This window comes from Onychomys torridus, chromosome 16 (assembly GCF_903995425.1).
Source record: "Onychomys torridus chromosome 16, mOncTor1.1, whole genome shotgun sequence".
In the NCBI taxonomy this organism is placed as follows: Eukaryota; Metazoa; Chordata; class Mammalia; order Rodentia; family Cricetidae; genus Onychomys; species Onychomys torridus.
In genome coordinates this window covers 1,689,954-1,708,197 of record NC_050458.1, presented here as the reverse complement: position 1 = coordinate 1,708,197, position 18,244 = coordinate 1,689,954, and the positions used below count along the sequence as shown (strand labels likewise).

At 37.2% G+C, this 18,244-nt stretch overlaps 1 protein-coding gene across 4 annotated transcripts in view; it reads right to left on the bottom strand.

The window, feature by feature from the left end:
* Window positions 1–18,244, bottom strand: part of Mtdh (metadherin) — a 55,609-nt gene that overhangs the window by 9,408 nt on the left and 27,957 nt on the right. Inside the window, exons 3-9 of one of the 4 annotated variants that reach the window (XM_036207994.1) lie at window positions 17,622–17,706; window positions 16,749–16,925; window positions 15,346–15,411; window positions 13,906–14,142; window positions 10,765–10,854; window positions 8,222–8,320; window positions 1,895–2,019 (exon numbers count right to left, since the gene is read on the bottom strand). In XM_036207994.1, the coding sequence (XP_036063887.1) occupies window positions 1,895–2,019; window positions 8,222–8,320; window positions 10,765–10,854; window positions 13,906–14,142; window positions 15,346–15,411; window positions 16,749–16,925; window positions 17,622–17,706 (879 nt within the window). The remainder of the gene's footprint in view (window positions 1–1,894; window positions 2,020–8,221; window positions 8,321–10,764; window positions 10,855–13,905; window positions 14,143–15,345; window positions 15,412–16,748; window positions 16,926–17,621; window positions 17,707–18,244) is intronic. The other 3 variants (XM_036207995.1, XM_036207996.1, XM_036207997.1) reach the window with 3 other exon arrangements.

Genomic DNA, 18,244 nt, shown 5'->3' with positions numbered 1-18,244 from the left:
TGATTGGTTCAAGTGGTTATTCATACTTTAATTCGTCCCTTTTTTCTTTTTCTTTTCTTTGCAGTGTTAAGGACTGAATCCAGGGCTTTGCATATATATGAGCAGCACAAACATCTTCATCTCTCTATAGCCCTCAAACTTTATTCTAGGCCCTTCTCATTCTATTAAAGCAGAGGCTACCGAATAATGATCCATCTCAAGGACAACTTTGACCCCCTGGTGTGTGCATACATACACGTGTGCATGTCTGTGTTTGTATGACTGTAGGCCCACTTGTACCATGGCACTGGCATCGAGGTCAGAGGGCAACTTCAGGCTGTCTTGCATATTAAGACAGAATCTTCTTATTGATCAATGCTGTGTGTAGGCTCAGGGTTTCCTGGGGTTCTCCTGTTTCCACCTCCCATCTTGCTATAGGACCACAGGGAATAAAGATCTGTGCTGCCAGGTGTGGGACTGAACTCAGGTCCTCGTGCTTGTACGGCCGTCACTTTACCAGGTACTTCCTCAGCTCTGCCCACACTAGTGTGTACAAACCAAGTTCATCTCTTTACTGTCTAAACTTATCTGCTGAGCACAGGGCCATATCAGTCTCTATGGCTCCTCTCTAACTAGTCTGCCACCTGTGCTAAAATCTCTATCACCGCCTGCCCCTCATACTATGTATTGCTGTAACCTACTGCCTCTCCTCCAGTCTTATCTACTTATTTTTTTCCTGAACCTTTTATTTGCTAGTACTTTGCTGTGGGAGGTTCTGTATGTCAAATGTGTTGCTCTGATTGGTTAATAAATAAAACACTGATTGGCCAGTAGCCAGGCAGGAAGCATAGGCAGGACAAGCAGAGAAGAGAATTCTGGGAAGTGGAAGGCTAAGCCACGAGCCACATGGCAAAGTATAGATTAATAGAAATGGGTTAATTTAAGATATGAGAACTAGATAACAAGAAGCCTGAGCTATTAGGCCAAACAGTATAAATAATATAAGCATCTGAGTGTTTATTTTATAAGTGGGCTGTCAGACTACAGGGCTTGGCGGGAGCTGGAGAGAAGCTCTCTAGCTACAGTACTTCTCTTAAAAAACAAAACAAAAGCCGGGCAGTGGTGGCGCACACCTTTAATCCCAACACTCAGGAGGCAGAGGCAGGCGGATCTCTGTGAGTTCGAGGCCAGCCTGGTCTACAAAGCTAGTTCCAGGAAAGGTGCAAAGCTACACAGAGAAACCTTATCTCGAAAAACCAAAAACCAGTTATGTGTATGGGTGTTTTAGTTGTCTGTGTACCAGATGCTGTGTTTTGTGCCTGAGGTGTTAAATATCAAGTCTAGTCTCTGTAAGAGCAGCCAGTGTTTTTAAACCTTGGGCCATCACTCCAGCCTAACACAAATCTAACCATTCAACTTTCTGAAATATGGCTTTTAGTCCAAAAAATTTTTTTTTTGATGAGGCTTGAACCCAGGGCCTTGTACATGCTAAGTACATGCTCTATTACAGAGTTACACCCCTAACCCTGATTCCAAAATTTGTAATGAAAACGATCTAAATTCCCAGGACGTAAATACAGTGACAACCTTCAGGCCTAAGGTCCCTAATGTCCCACTCTGCTGTTTCTCATGCTGTTCAACACCTCCTCCTTCCTGAGATTCAACTGTCCCTGCCTCTGTAGCCTAGAATTCTCCTCCTGAGCCTCTCTCCCCTCACCTCACCTCATTGGGGGGGGGGGAGGGGGGTGAGGGAAGGTTGACACAGGGTTTGTCTGTGTAATAGTGCTGGTTGTTCAGGAACTCACTCTGTAGACCAAGCTGGCCTTGAACTTACAGAGATCTGCCTGCCTCTGCCTTCCAAGTGCTGGGATGAGTCTCTTTAACAAATAATTATCTCTTAATTCCTTATACTTACCCTTTGATCATTGAGGATTGGTTCCTGGGACTTCAGAAGTGAAGCTCTTTCTTCATCTACCCAGTTCCCCCACTCCTCTGCTGGTGCATTCCAGTCTGAGCTGGGATCAGCAGAAGACAAACCATCTAAAAGTTAACAATGTGAATTAGTTATCTGTCATTCTGCCAGAAGCTAAAATTCAAACACTAAAAAATCTTTATGCTGAATTAAGCTGTAATTTTAAACTATTCTTCTTCCCTCAAGCATATTTTAAGAGTTAGCAAAAGGTGTAGCCTTTGTCTAAATGTTGCTAGGCACAAGATTAAGTAGAATTTTTAGACACACCAGAAGACACTTATTAGTTATTAATGTCACTCTCCTTTGTTAGTCTTCTAAATCTGCACTTTTTCCCTCTGCCCATCTTTAACCTAGCCTAAGGTCTGGTCATATTTTTGTAATCAATTTATTTTCTAGGGCACAGAATTAAAGCTTTATTCATAGTACCAAAATTCTACACCCTCCTGTCATCTCCTAATACATTTCCTCCCATCTTTATAAGCTCTTCAACACTAAGTTCTTCAAATTCACTAAATCAAACTAAGTAACCACTTTCGTTCCTCATCTAATAATCAACTTGTAGCCTCTCAACATTTCCCAATGCTATGTGCCTCTTATCTGATGACTAAAAGTATTTAAGCCACCTGCAGGGCTTTGAACACCCTAGTCTAAAAAACAGCTTTCCCCCGACTTTCTGAATTTCTGTCTTTTGCTCCAAGGCACTGACATTTTACTTTGGAAGCTATCACTGATCACTGTTAGAGGGGAGGGAGCACAGGCCTTCAATTTTCCTTGGCTAAATGGTTCCCAGAGCTGACTCTCTCCCGTCCTCCCTGCAAACCACTCACTCCCACATACCTTCTTATAGTATCTACTTATAGCCAAATTTGGTTTAAGATGACAGAGGTTATACTTTACTTCCAAATGGTCAGGAAGTCTTCCTTTGTTTAACTGAAATAAGCCCAACAATTTCCATAACGTCTTAATTCTACTAATATCAAATACTAAGTTTTTTTCATATACAATTCACTGCTTCTGGGATTTCTAATCTGTCCTACTGACCTGCTCCCAGGGTAATGCCAAACATAACTTGGACATACATTTTAGGATCAAGGAGGCAAATCTGCCTGTCTTATACTTACTGCTATTTTAATTTTCCCAGGTCAACTTTTTACTTTTTCAGGAGAAATACTTATAGATCTTCAGAAAAGCTTTAATACACATTTGAAAAGACCAAAGAATGATCTGAGGGAATGCTCACAGGAAAAAACAAACAAAAATCAAAACAGAAAAAGCCCAGACAAAACCTTTTGCATATGATCTCAAATTTATGTGAGAAAGACACATATTAATAGTAAGTATATTAGCCGGGTGGTGGTGGCTCACGCCTTTCATCCCAGCACTTGGGAGGCAGAGGCAGGTGGATCTCTGTGAGTTCGAGGCCAGCCTGGGCTACAGAGCGAGATCCAGGAAAGGCGCAAAGCTACACAGAGAAACCCTGTCTCGAAAAACAAACAAAAACAAACAACAAAAACCGAAAGTATTTGCCGGGTGGTGGTGGCTCATGCCTGTAGTCCCAGCACTTAGAAGGCAGAGCCAGGCGGATCTCTCTCTGAGTTCGAGGCCAGCCTGGGCTACCAAGTGAGCTCCAGGAAAGGCACAAAGCTACACAGAGAAACCCTGTTAGAGGATTTCAAATGTAAGAGCTTCACTGTGATAGAAAGCTCTGGAAACTTGTCCATTAGCCATGTCTCTAAGATTGACTGCCAGGAAAGAGACTACCAAGTACAAAGAGTCTAAATATGCAGCATGCATACAAGCCCACTTCCTATGAATACTATAGAGTATGTGGGGAGGAACAGAAATCTAGTGAATACTTAGAGAATTCAAATCTGGGAAAGAGTTGTCCTCTCTGGTTTAATTTCTGTAAAAACATTAACAGAAGCACAAATCTGTGCTTACAGACTCTATAAAACCCTCTGCTATTTTTTTCTTGTTACTGAATAGAGATTACGTTTTAATTAACTGAGATTGAATAAAAACTACTTAATAATTTAATAACCCAAATCCAAACATAATTGTCCAGAGACTTTCCAATGAATAATGCTTAAGATTCATAGGTTTAATGTGCTAATAAACTATGTAGTAGTTTTTGTCTGTTTTGATAGTGATCATATTTGAACATGGCTTTGTTCTATCAATGAGCTATATATCCTCAGCCCTGATGAACTTTTTTTTTTTTTTTTTATAAAAAGATTTACTTATTTATTATGTATACAGTGTTCTGTTTGCATGTATCCCTGCGGGCCAGAAGAGGGCACCAGATCTAACTACAGATGGTTGTGAGCCACCCTGTGGTTGCTGGGAATTGAACTCAGGACCTCTGGAAGAACAGCCAGTGCTCTTAACCTCTGAGCCATCTCTCCAGCCCCCTGATGAACTTCTTAAACATAGTTTTCTTAAAAATGACTGATAGTATAGTCTTATTCTTTTATTAAACAGAGCCATTTCCCCACCCCCACATTTTTACATGAGTCTGCCAATGCTTTTTAATACAGAACTGCATTAATATATTTTAATATATAGGAATATATATTATATGACTAAGGAATTTATTTCCTCATTTAATCTGCTTGTGGAATAATGTTTTAGGTTCAAGACTGGCACTGTTAGCCTGAATCTGGAGATCAGCTATTTCTTTTTTTGTGTTCTAAGACGGTTTCTTTCTGTGTGTATCCCTGACTGTCCTAGAACTTGCTTTGTAGACTAGGCTGGCCTCAAACTCAGAGATCTGCCTACATCTCTGTCTCTCTTGAGTGCTGGAATTAAAGATGAGTGCCACTGTGTCTACCTGGCAAGGGATCAGGTATTTCTATCAGAAAACTTCTGTAAACAATGTTACTCTCCAGCATTTAAACACAGATTCAATCACTTGGCCTTCCCTCTTGCCACCAAATTAATCTATCCCATTGCTGCTGCTGCTGCTGCTGCTGGTGGTCCCTTCTCTCACAGCAAACTCCATGTTTCTATCATTATGAACTAGAACTTCTCTAGAACATTCTAAGCAGCAGACTCGGACTGTTGAAGCACTCTGCCTTATGGACTGAGTCACTGCCAAGTGTTGTCCCACAATGGGACAGCTATTGTTGATTCTAATTTGTGGCAAATTGATATTAAAAGTAACCATAATATACTATACAATGCATTCTATAAATTCAAGAGTGATAATTAAATTCAACGAGTACACCCTTCCAAAACAAATAAGCAAAAAATCCAAACCAAGACCACATTGAAGATGATACACATATACATACACAAAAATAAAATTCAGACAAAATGAATTAAAAATAAATTTTGGATGTATAAGGCTGTTAATATGGCATAGCAAACTTGAATATGGTTATTCTTTATATATATATATATATGTGTGTGTGTATATATATATATGTATATATATATATAAAATATATGAATAAGTATAGAATTTCTCTCACAATAGGGTCTCAAGTAGTTCAGGTTAGCCTTGAACTTGATAGATACTCAATGTAGTCAAGAAAGATCTTGAACTCCTGAATGTCCTGTTTCTTCAAGTGCTTTAACTCCCAAGTACTGGAATTACACTCATTCACCCCCACACCTTGCTCTATATATGTGTGTGTGTGTAAATACTTGTTTCGTTCTGTTTTTTTGAGACAGGGTTTCTCTGTGTAGTCCTGGCTGTCCTGGGACTCACTTTTTAGACTAAGCTGGCCTAAACTCAGAGATCTGCCTGCCTCTGCCTCCCAAGTGTTAGGATTCAAAGTGTGCGCCACCATTTTTTTCTACGTTTTAATTTTATATGATGCATGTTTACCTGCATTGTGTATATCTTGTGTGCCATGTCCATGGAGGCCAGAAAAGGGTATCGGATCCCTTGGAACTGGAGTTACAGATAGTTGTGAGCCATCATGTGGGTGCTGCAACTGAACCCTGGTTTCTCATACAAGTAGCAAATGCTCTTAATCCCTGAGCCATCTCTCTAGATCCACCAGGACCACCCCCATACAATTAACACTTATCTATTTATTCATTTGTGTGTGCACACCCATGTGTATGCATGTAGAAATGAAAGGACAACTGTGGGAACCAGTTCTTTGTTATCACGTGGGTTTTAGGCTTGGAAACTCAGGTTCTAAGGCTTGGAGGCAAGTGCCCTTACCCACTAACCCAGAATATACCTGGCTTTAAGTATCTAGAGTCTCACCAATGCACTTTTACATGTAATTTTTATTTCTTTAGCAGCCAACACCAGTTTCCATATTAGAAAACCCTCAACAGACAGGCAAGGTAAAAATGTCCAGTAGGACAGCCTGTAGCCCCTGGCTCAGTGGTCCTAACTCTCGGCAGCCCAGACCCCTTGCTGCTGCTTTCCTAGTTCTGCACTACAGAGATGATCATTTTTCCTAAAAGCAACACAGACAAGTTTTCTTTAAAACCCATGCTTTTGCATCCGTACACATCTTGATACATTATAATTTATAGAGCTTTCTCAAAACTACTCAAAGCAGACAGAATGTATTCTGTTCTGTTTTACAGTTCAATATAGGTTCCAAAACATGATAAAGCTCAAGACATATGAAATACCATATTCTAGACCTAGGACTAAAAACTAAACTTTCCAAACAAGTACCTTAGTTGGGCATGGTGGTTCACACCTGTAATCCAAGAACTCCAAGACTGAGAGTTCAAAGCCAACTGGGCTACAAAGTGAGACATGTCTAAAAAAACACCAACACAATACAGAACAAAGTCCAACAGTCTTAGCTCTCATCTTCTTAATGTTCAGACATGGGCTTCTCTAATCACCTTTCACCTAATCTCCCTTAATCTGTCCGGACTCTGCTTCAGTCACTGTATCACAAAGCTTGTCTCCATGGTTACTATCATCACTGTGACTGTACCACACCGGGGCTAAAGAGAATGAGTACAGCAACTGCTTCAAGTATTAAGTGTGGTGATACTGTGCAAAAACCTGAGACCAGCCCTGGGCAGACAGTCTGTGTTTACCTTTATCACCATTACTACTAAATCATTACTTTTATCATACATCACACTGAACCCTCTGAAAAGAACTGCAGTAGTGGGAATGATGGTGCATGCCTTTAATCTCAGTACCTGGGAAGCACAGTAGGTGGATCACTGAGTTCTAGGCTAGCCAGGGTTATTTTGTCAGAATCCCACCCCCCATCTCACAAAGGAAAAAAAAAAGTACTGCACAAATAAGAGTAATCAAGTTTCTCTATCTGGAGGTTTCAACTCAAATAAAAAAAAAATTAAAATAAGATCAAAAAAATTCAGAAGATAATTTAAAAAATTAAAAAACTTTTATAAAAGAACATTTAATCGATACTTTCTTTTCTAAAACAGACTAAAATGATGGAAACAAGGTAGGAAAGAATGTGACATAAAAATTCAGAGGAAGGAATAAATTCTGAAAATTGGACTCATGGGGAGGAGAGCCTTAGAAGTCTGTAGTTTTAAATGAAGATGGTTGAGCTTTTTCAGTATGAAGACTACTTTCTTTTTCCTTTCCCCTTTCTTACTTTTATTTTTGAGACAGGGTCTTGCATGCAGCCCTGGCTGGCTGGAACTCCTACGCAGACCAGTCTGGCCTTGAACTCACAGAGCTCAGACTTGTCTCTGCCTCCTGGCAGAAGGCTGGTGCACAGCTTACTCTTACTCCTCCTTTCTTTTCTTTTTCTTTTCTTTTTGGGTGTTCAAAACAGGGTTTCTCTGTGTTGCCCTGGCTGTCCTGAACTCACTCTATAGACCAAGCTGGCCTCAAACTCAAGGGATCTGACTGCCTCTACACCTCCTGAATTCTGGGATTAAAAGGGAGCACCACCACCACCAAGATGATTCTTCCTTCCTTTTAAATTGATTTTTCTATTGGAAACTGGGCTATGAAAGTAACTGTCTACTAGCACAGAAATGTGCACACAACACAAACATTCAAAGCCACTGCTGTAGAGCCTATTCCTTCTTTTATAATAAAACCAGACAAATAGAATTATTCATTTAAAAATGAGTCCTGCAGAACTACGAGAAAACAAAGACCGCCTCAGCCATAACGGAAAGTTAGTTTTAATTCCATAGGTATTCAGAATCAAGTAGTATAGCTGATGTTAAATTACATTACTATGACCTTTAAAGGGAAGAAATTAGGATTAAAATTAAGACATAAAACATGAATTCAGGGTGCTAGAAAGAAAATTCTGAGGAAAGTAACTGAAAATATTTGAAAGGACATACTTAACCCAGACCATTCATCATCGATATAGGGTTGATTACGGTTAACATCCCACTGATAATCAGAAGTGGTAGACTGAGAAACTGGCTCAGCAGTAGACCCTTAAATGAAAAAACGAATGAAACAAAATTAAAAATGGAAATTTCCTAAGGATGTTTCATAACAATAGTTCTATACTTTGCACATGGACCTTATTTCTCCTAAAAGGAAAAATTCAGACATAGCAAAAGAGTTAAATTAAAAGGAAAAGTAAAATTGAGGGCAATTTTTAATTAAGTATGATAATAACTAGATCTAATTCAACACCACCACTCATACCAATCAGAGTCTGATTTTTGTTATCTGCAAATATCAAAATTGTGGAAAACAACAACAACAAAAAAAAAAACAAAAAAACCCTCCACTTTTCTTCTTAAAGGTAAGCAGAAAAACACAAAATCTTAATGCTAGATGCTTCAGAGTATGCATACATCCTGAGAACTCAGAAAAACGATGAGAAAATGTTTGAGTCTGCTCAACTTTTACGCCATAGAAAGTTAAAGAAACAGGATTAACCAGAGAGGCGAGACAGAGAAAAGTCAGAGAGACAAGAGTTGCTCGAAGTTGAGAGTTAAGTTCAGGCACATTTAAAAGAACAGAATATTATTTTCTAAGTTTGGTTGGTTTTTCTTAGAGGGTAAATAAGAAGGAATTGGTGGGATGAGAGTTGGGGGTTACAAGGTCTCTTAGGAACCTGACGAAAGCAGTGGTGGCCCAATGTTCATAACTTTATGTAAAAAATCTAAATACATTTTGGGGCATAATAGTTCATGCAAGTAAGGTCAAAACCCATTGTTCTACGGCTACAAATTAATTTGAGAATGCAAATAAAAGCATTCTATCAGGCGAAGAGATATCTACACAGAAGACCTGATCAGAATTTCATGTGTGTAAGAGTCCTTAAGTGACTCTGATATTCACTTTGGATTAAGAGCCACTGACAGAAAAAAATGGTTAAGAAGCATAGGTGTCTGGTTAGTATAAATAAAACTAACAATCATTTCACATTTCTACTTGCTTATAGACAGATGAGCTTGCTAGCATTTTGCTAATGATTACTGTCTCATTATATACTCAAAATAGTAATATATTTTAATGTAAAATTTAGCAGATTACCCAACAAATGTGGTAATATTTAGCATATTAGCCACTCAGCTACATAAACATAAATTTATCTCCAGTAGCCCCTACTGCTTTCTCTGAATGTATATAGTTATACATATACAGTGTTAACTTGCACTCCTAGAAATGAAACGTGGTTGACGAGACCATGGGTTAACAAACTGCATCTTGTAGGCCAAGTCCAACCACTGATTTTGATTGGCCCATGCACTAAGAATTTCATATTATTTATTTGTTTTTTTTTTTCCCCTTGAGACAGGATTTCTGTGTAACAACCCTGTCTATCCTGGAACTCGCTCTGTAGACCAGTCTGGCCTCAAACTCAGTGATCTGCCTGCCTCTACCTCCCAAGTACTGTTGTGCACCACCATGTCTGGCCAGAATTTCATATTTTTAATGGTTGAAAAAAGTCAAATGAATAGTGTTTTGAAGTCAGAACACTCATTTGCCCATGTATTATCTCTGGTTGCTTTCTTGTTATCATGGCACAGTTGAGTTAATAGCTGTAACAGAGACAGTATGGCCCCAAAACATAAACTACTTACTATTTATTTGCTTTTACAGGAAGAGTCTGCTGGCCCTCATTCTAGGCTAATGTTCCAGATACCATGAAATAATATCACTAGCAAATGAAGTCCATGGGAAGCTATGTGAATCAAGTAGTATAAATGAAAGTGTCCCTCCTACTTATGTAATATTTGTTTAATATATGTAGCTTTAATAAAAGACCTATTTATTTAAGTGATGCTGGATTGACAGTATGAATAATATGAATCAACAGGTCCTAAAACATTATTGTGTATGTGTGTCCATATTATCTGAAAAGCTCACTTATAAACTCATAATGAGTAAGAATGAATAGAAACATGGCAAATTCAACCAGAAGTTTGGTGGGGTGCACTAGTAACAAGAGCATGGTCCTAACCAAATGGTTCTCAACCTGTGAGTTGTGACTCCTTGGGTGTGCGTGTCAAATGATCCTAAGACCACTGGAGAACAGATTATTTACATTACAATACATAATAGTAGCAAAATTACAGTTAAGAAGTAGCAATGAAAATAGTTTTATGATTGGGCTCACCACAACATGAGGAACTGTACTAAAGAGTCACAGCATTAGGAAGGTTGAGAACACTGTCCTAACCTAAAGGGGAAGGCCTTCTAGGAGTATTTATGCTAACAAATTGTCAGTGGTGGAGCACAGAATAAGTCACTGGCACATAAGGACTTACTTGGGTGTCCCCTACAACAAAAAGGCTTTTGCTACTTCATATATTAATTATGTTGATAGCAATATTTGATGCTAATCTATTTTTTAAATAACAAGTGCTAAAAGTAAACAGAAATGTTTTGGTTAACTAAACGAAAGACTGTTTTCACATACCAGAGACAGCAGAGTTAAGTGTGAGAGATGCAAAAGAAGCAGAGTCCTGTTGAGAGGCACTCATCCCCCTAGCCACACTAGACCAAGCAGCTGGCAAAATAAAGAACGTCACTTGCAACCTTCAATTTGCAATGAAACTTGAAAGATGTACAGATTTAAAACTATGATAGCAATATTTAAAGATTATCATAAAAAACAAAAACCAATTAATATAGCAATAGCTATTATTCACTGAGTGTCTACTATATGAGTGGCTCCCTTATACACTGAGTTCTAATCCTTCTGTCAACCCTGCTAGGCTGTTTTAGAGCTAGCAAATGATTTACTAATACTTAGAAAACTACTGCTATAACTGGAACTTAGAGTCAGTTTCCACGCCTACCCTTTCCACCATACAAACTATGTCATTATCTGTCATGATCTAAGCAACTACTCCAGATGAGGCACCAAACGTGGTAGCTGATGTTCATTACAATCAATCTTCACAATTACTTAAATATGAGGTTCATTTGGGTTATATAACTATATGTCCATAAACTCCTAATGGGTCTGTCTGAACTAGTCTATCCTTATTCTACTTCATTATGCTGCCTTTTTACTATTTTCAAGATATTTCTCTATATTTGTGGCTCTATGAGACTGTCTCACCTAGTGACATCCTAGGTATCTTAGTTTAAGTACATGTCCACACAATGACAAATCACCTAGCATGCACTTTTAAGGTGCCTTGTTACTTGGCATGACTGTATTCTAAGGAGCACACACACCTCTTCATGTCTTCAGTCATAGCTGTTTCTCCTTAACAATCCATTGCAAACTTAATTTAATTTAGTTCTCTTTCAATTTCAAAAAAATCTTGAATCCAGCTAGGGAAGCCCATGCATCTAATTGCCTGTTTAACTAACTGTAACACTTAGGCAAATACCACCTAATCTATGTTCTAATAGTGAAACTACATAGCCTCTGTAAGTAAACTAAAAATATATTTCGAGGTCAGTGTTCCCACTATTATTCCAGAAGACTTGACCTTTTACTAAATATGAGAGGATACTACTTTTAGTATAGTAAAATGATGGTATGAATTTAGAGACTATCTTTGTGAACAAATTGGGATATTTCTACAGTTTTGGACATCAAAGCAGGGAGGAGAGCAAATTGGAACAACAGTGTTAGTGAATGAACTGCAGTTTGCCTCTGGAGGGTCTTAGTCTTTAAAAGGGGTTGGAAAGCTAGGAGTAAAAGAGGAGTTGTGTTTTCCTTGCAAACTAAGAACTTCCTAGTATCCAATACTCCCCAAATTAAGCTAAGTTATCAAAAATACCCGCCATAAGTAAAACAGAAAGAAAAAACACACACCAAAAACCAAAAAAACTGCATGTTTAAGCAGAGCATGGTGGCTCAAAACTGTATTTCCAGCACTTACAAGGCAGAGACAGGAGAACTGTACATAAGTTCCAGGCCAGCCTGCTTATCAACAGTTTTCTAGGCTAGCTAGGGCTACATAGTGAGACTCTGAAAAAACAAAAACCAAAACCAAACCCCTAAAAGCAAACAAACAATTATTTTACTATGTGATGTATTATAAATCAATTTTATAAAGTCAACAAAACAGCATAAGGCTATTAGACAAATGGCCAAGAATAGAATAAATTAACTGGTATAAGAAATAGAAATGATCAATTAATTCATGGAAAAATTTCCAATTGCATCAGTAATTTAAAAGTCACCAAAATAATTCATGCATTTTTTGCTTATTAAATCAAAAAGACTTAAAAAGCAAAAAAAAAGCTCAACTTCGGAAAGAATACGAACAATGGATCAATGGGCACTTACACTGTGGGTGAGAGTATGAGAGTACTGACAATACGATGAAAACATTCATATTCTCTCTTTTTCTTTAAGATTTATTTATTTATTTATTATGTACACAGCATGTATAACTAACTGTAGGCCAGAAGAGGGCACAAGATCTCATTACAGATGGTTGTGAGACACCATGTGGTTGCTGGGAATTGAACTCAGGACCTCTGGAAGAACAGTCTGTGCTCTTAACCTCTGAGCCACCTCTCCAGCCCCCATTCATATTCTCTTTAACCCAACTCATTCCCAAGAATCTATCCTAGACAAATACACTAAATGTAACATTACCTAAAATAGTTTTTAAAAAGTCAGCCTCCAATAATACAGGATAGCAAAGTGAACTATGCTATTAAATAAGACAGCACACAAGGCTATTAAGTAAACTTGCTCAAAAGAGCAAGTAAAACTTCCCTTACAAAAATTAGGCAATGAGGAAAGGAACACAAAAATGCACATTCAATTCAGTTTATATAAAACTATATGCAGTAGGGAAAAACCCTGTAAATACAAAGACTGATTTTAGCTACCACTTGGTGGTGTGATAATGTTTCCCTTACCTATCTACAATTTTCTATATTTAATAACGATTTCTTTTCCTGTAACATATAAGCACATGTTGCTTAAAACGCAATGCCTCTCAAAAGGGAAACTATTAATTTTTGCCATTAAAACCCAGGGGAAAAATACATCTAATAGTCATTTTAATAGACTATAAAATATCAATGCTATAAACTTGTCTAGTACTTTTATTTACTATTTTCATTTACACTCAATAAAACTACTAAAATCTATCACGTCTACTCATACACATTGCATTTATGACATCACTAAGAATGTACAATTGTATCAGTTAGCCATACTGAGGAAAACTATGACAAAGAATATGAAAATACTATATAGAGTAAATGATGTTATCCATGCTAGTTTCCACTTGCTCTATTCTATGCAGAGTCTGAGATAACTTACTTATCACTATTCCTTCTGCATGGCAGGACTAGTATTTTTTCTTTTTTTTCTTTTTTTGAGTAGGGTGGGGTGGGGAGGGAGGAGACAGGATCTCATGTAGCCCAGGCTATCCTCTAACTCATTATGCAGCTGAAGATGACCTGATCCTCCAGCCTCCACATTCCAAGTGCTGGGATCACAGGCATGCACTCTACCTTGCCCAGCTTAGCAATACTTCTATTGATGGTTTGCTTTCCATCACCAATCCTGAAAAATCCAAGATGTATCAGATTACCAATTTTAAATGAATCAAAATTTTCCCATAAAAGTTCTTACCGATGCCAGAAAATATTGAACGATCACTCCAGTTCCTTCCCCAGTCTTTCCCATTGGCATTAGCATCAGCAGTGTCTTGAGTCCAAGCAGATAGCTCTGTTTTCCTCTTGCCTGCAGAAGCAGATGGAACAGAGTTCCACTTCTCCTCACCTGCACTCATCTGTGAGGAGAGTTTTACAGACTTTTCATTCCAGCCTCCTCCATTGACAGTAAGATTTTCATTCAATCCTGAAGAAACTTAAAAAAAAAAAAAAGAAAGTAAAGATCAAAATAGATAGATGATTTCTTGTTAAAAACAGGGCATTTTCAAGTTTCTATGATAACACGGTTTACACTTAAGTCCTCTCTTCCTTCTTATTGTCCTTTAAGTAGCTTGAGTGTAAAAAAAGTAAACTATACAGATCCGACACAGACCCTTATAAAGTTTGTTTCTGAGATAGGGTCTCATTATGTAGCTCATATTAGTTTCATGGTTCTCCTACCTCTGCTTCTACAGTGCTGGGATTATAAGCATGCACCACAATACCTGACTAAAAGATCATTTCTTAGTAAGAGTAACAGAAGGTTAAAATGTAACATGCACACTAGTGATGTTCTCAATGGCAAATTGACAAACTGAAAACATGTATTTGAGTATATTCTGAATACTCACCCACTATGAAATGAAGACTTCTTAGTTACATGTTCTTTCCTTAAATATACTTTTGTATATTATATTATGTATAATGTCTGCACGCCAGAATCAACTAAGAAGTTTAAATGGCATCGGCCCATAGCAATTAAAGTGAGGACCTTGAGGACAGAGTCTGTGTGTGGTGTATTTTAGCTTCCTAGATGTGTAGCCAGGATTGAGATATTTGGGAATTAAGGAAGTGTTAAGAACAAGCCTGAAATGAGAAGATGCTTCTCTTTTTCTGTGACACTTCTGCTTACGGCTGGCATGCTGCTCTACTTGCTTCAGTGATGAGAAATGAGTGAATTAGGTTATTTTTGTTTGTGAAACACCCAATAACTTTAAACTATATTCATTTATCACCAAATATTTGATACCATCAAGGAAGCAGTTAAAATTTATAAGGGCTACATTTTCTAAGATTAAAGTCTTTTTATCCCAATATGTCCATATTACACTCATGTCCAACAAAGATCCTTCTGTATTGGTTTAAATGATGCAAGCAAGAACCAAAATTGCACATAAATTATTACTGAATATTTTTATATACAGGAAGGGAAGGAGCTAGAACATACCAAAACCAGAGTGTGAGTGAGCTTCCTTTTCCATTTTTCAAAATATCTGGGTTATGATCATATTAATGTAGAAATTAGGAATAACTTTAACCCCTTTCTTTCCTTCAACACCATTCATGTAAGGAAAGAGACATGTATACAAGTTTCTATTTTGATGGGCCTTCAGTTTAAGTTACATGTAATTTCTCTCACCCTGAAGTGCAGAATCTCCTTTTCCAGACTTAAAGTTGCTAACTTGAACATTTAGATGAGAATCACCTGGGTTGAAATAGAAATAAAATTTATTTAATACTAAACAGGCCACTATACACATTAAATCAGGAGGAACATACAATTATTATCTGTAATAAATTGCTCCTTCAAGTGCCAGTTTTGACATTGAAAAAAGTGATTTTAAAATGTATTTTACATGTCCCCAGGGAACTGAGTCTCTAGTTACCATATTTTTAGTCAATTAAAATGTTGAGTCCTGGAAAATTGCCGAATTATAAGTTATTATAAGCATTGCCTGTTATTCTGCAATGCTTCGAAATTCTGAAGGTTCTTTTAGGTAGGAATTGGAGAATTGAGCTCTGAAATTGGATTCAACTTTGCCTCATCTCAACATGAGTTGCCTTTTCAATAATCCCAGAAGCAAGCACATCAACTTAAGAATAGCATTGCCAGATTTGGGATTATAACAGGAAATATGGCAAAAAAATGAGAATTATATGTTCAAACATAAAAATTCCAATTCTCTGGCACAAAATAAGCATAATTATCACAATATACCCAAAACAAACCACACTAACTCAAAACACCTATGAAACACGAGGTGCAAAGCAAGGCAGGCATGCCCAAATCAGAAAAAAGGGGTCACCAACAAAAATACTAAAACTATTGATACTATTTGACAGAAGAATGCATAAGGAGAACTCACTGCTGTACTACGGCAGTAAATCTCAGTAAGTTAGCAAGCAAAGAACAAAAGTAAAAATAACAAGGTTAAGAAGGTGATCTGCTAAAACCAAAGTATAGAAAACAGGGAGGTCACTAGCAATGCAAAGTGCTACCTTCAGGTAGCTATCAATACTGGATAGTTTGCACAGCTGAGTTCTTGGCAGGAAGAACATTGGCTCAATCATCTTTGAAGTTCTGGTCTAGCTTTATCAATACTCACAAAATTGCCAAAACAAAACCAAAACCAAACCAACAACAACAACAAAAAACTGGGGTGGGGTGCTTGTTTCATGTTGGAATGAAAGTGCCCAACATGCAAATGGTGATAAATATTCCATTTAACTAATGTCTTATTCACTGTAAGAAATGGAGATGCAAGAGGACTAGGGCAAAGCAACACACACGAGGGAAAAAAGCAACAATTTCTAATGTGACTCAAGGCAGAAAGGCAAATTTTAATTTAATAAGCCATTCATTAGGCAATATTAACAACACTGCTGTTATGAGGTAAACCAGGATGTGGTTCACAATACTCTCATGAAGAAGGGTATATCAGTACAATGTTAGCAGATCAAAATAGATTGTGACATAATATTTGTACATCTGACTTAAAGGAGTTTGATGTGATGTACCACTCTTATGTTCCACTAATATACCTTTATTCTTCTTGGAACCAACAGGAAATGATGCAGTTGTAAGTTGCTCGGTGGTAACTGTGATGGTATTTTCTATCCCAGGGATAGTTGAATCCAATGAACCAGAATCAGTCAGCACTTTATCACGTTTACGCTGTTGTCGTTTCTCTCTGTGACTAATTTTAGTTTCCCAGGCTCCTGACATAGCCCGAGAAAAAAAATGTTATTCAGTAAGGGGAAAACAAAAAAGTTGTAGTTTTGAGGGGAAAAAAATATGGGATGGGGCAGATATAATAAATTTAGATATTAAGCTAAAAACCAAGAGTGCTGATTATATTAATTTGCCCTAGGAATTTATTCTAACCTCATGTTATTTTAGGCAAAAAACTTTTTATTTTAGTTTTTTTTTTTTTAAATAAAAATTTTGAGTATGGTTTATAAAAGGTGACAGAAAGGAATTGTCTCTTTTCTTTTTATCCTGTTGGGTAGAAGTGACAGGAGAGTGTTATATCTGCTACTAATACACAAGTTTAGGGTGTGATGATAATAAATGGCTTATTCAAGAATTTTGCACACAGCCTTTTAGGAATGGTAAATTTAAGAAAAATGGGAAACTCCAAACCATATTTTTAGGAAACAAAGACAAGATGAATGGCCTCTCAACTGCTCAGAATATTGAGCAAACATAAATTTAAAGGATAAGCACCATTTGATGCTTAAATGATTTAGATAACGAGTGTTTCTTAACAACATCACAGATCTTTATGTTAAAATTTATGGCAATTAAAAAGAGCTACATATAAGATTAAGTGAAACAAATGCAGCTTATATACCATACACTTCAGTTTAAAAAAATTTAAATATTTTCTATAGTCCTTTCCCTTGCTCAAATACCTTCATCAACTTCCTTTCCATCATGGCGTGAACTGTTTTGCACTGCTTTAGCATCTGACTTTGATTTCTTCTTATTTTTCTTTGACTGAAATAGTAAAATAGAATGTTACTTATTATCTTGCTATGCTTTTGAAAAGGCAGTTGTCAGTAAAATACATAATGAAATGTATGATGCTGACAACTAAAAAAATTTAAGTTTGATTTTAAGAACTTAGCATATTAAGTGGCAATAAGAGGCTATTTATTGAGTGGTTACTTTGTGCTAATTACAGTAATTTTCTTATTTATTCTTTAAAAATACCCACAGACGGTATTACCCCATTTTAGAGATGAGAAAACAGAGGTAGAAATATTAATTAAGTATTACACAGGATCCACTGGGTCACATTAAATTAGGAAATAAACTTAAAATTCAAGGTCTGCTTGGCTCCCAAACCACATTATGCTCCTACACACAATGTGTTGTATATTATAGTATAAGTAAAATACTGTAATATGGGGCTCTAGGAGCAATACAATTAAAGCCCGCTGCCATTTTCAGAAGAAAATTATGTACCAAATAATGGTTTGATTGCATGAAGGTACATTGCTGGCAAACCCTATGTACAACAAATCAACATATC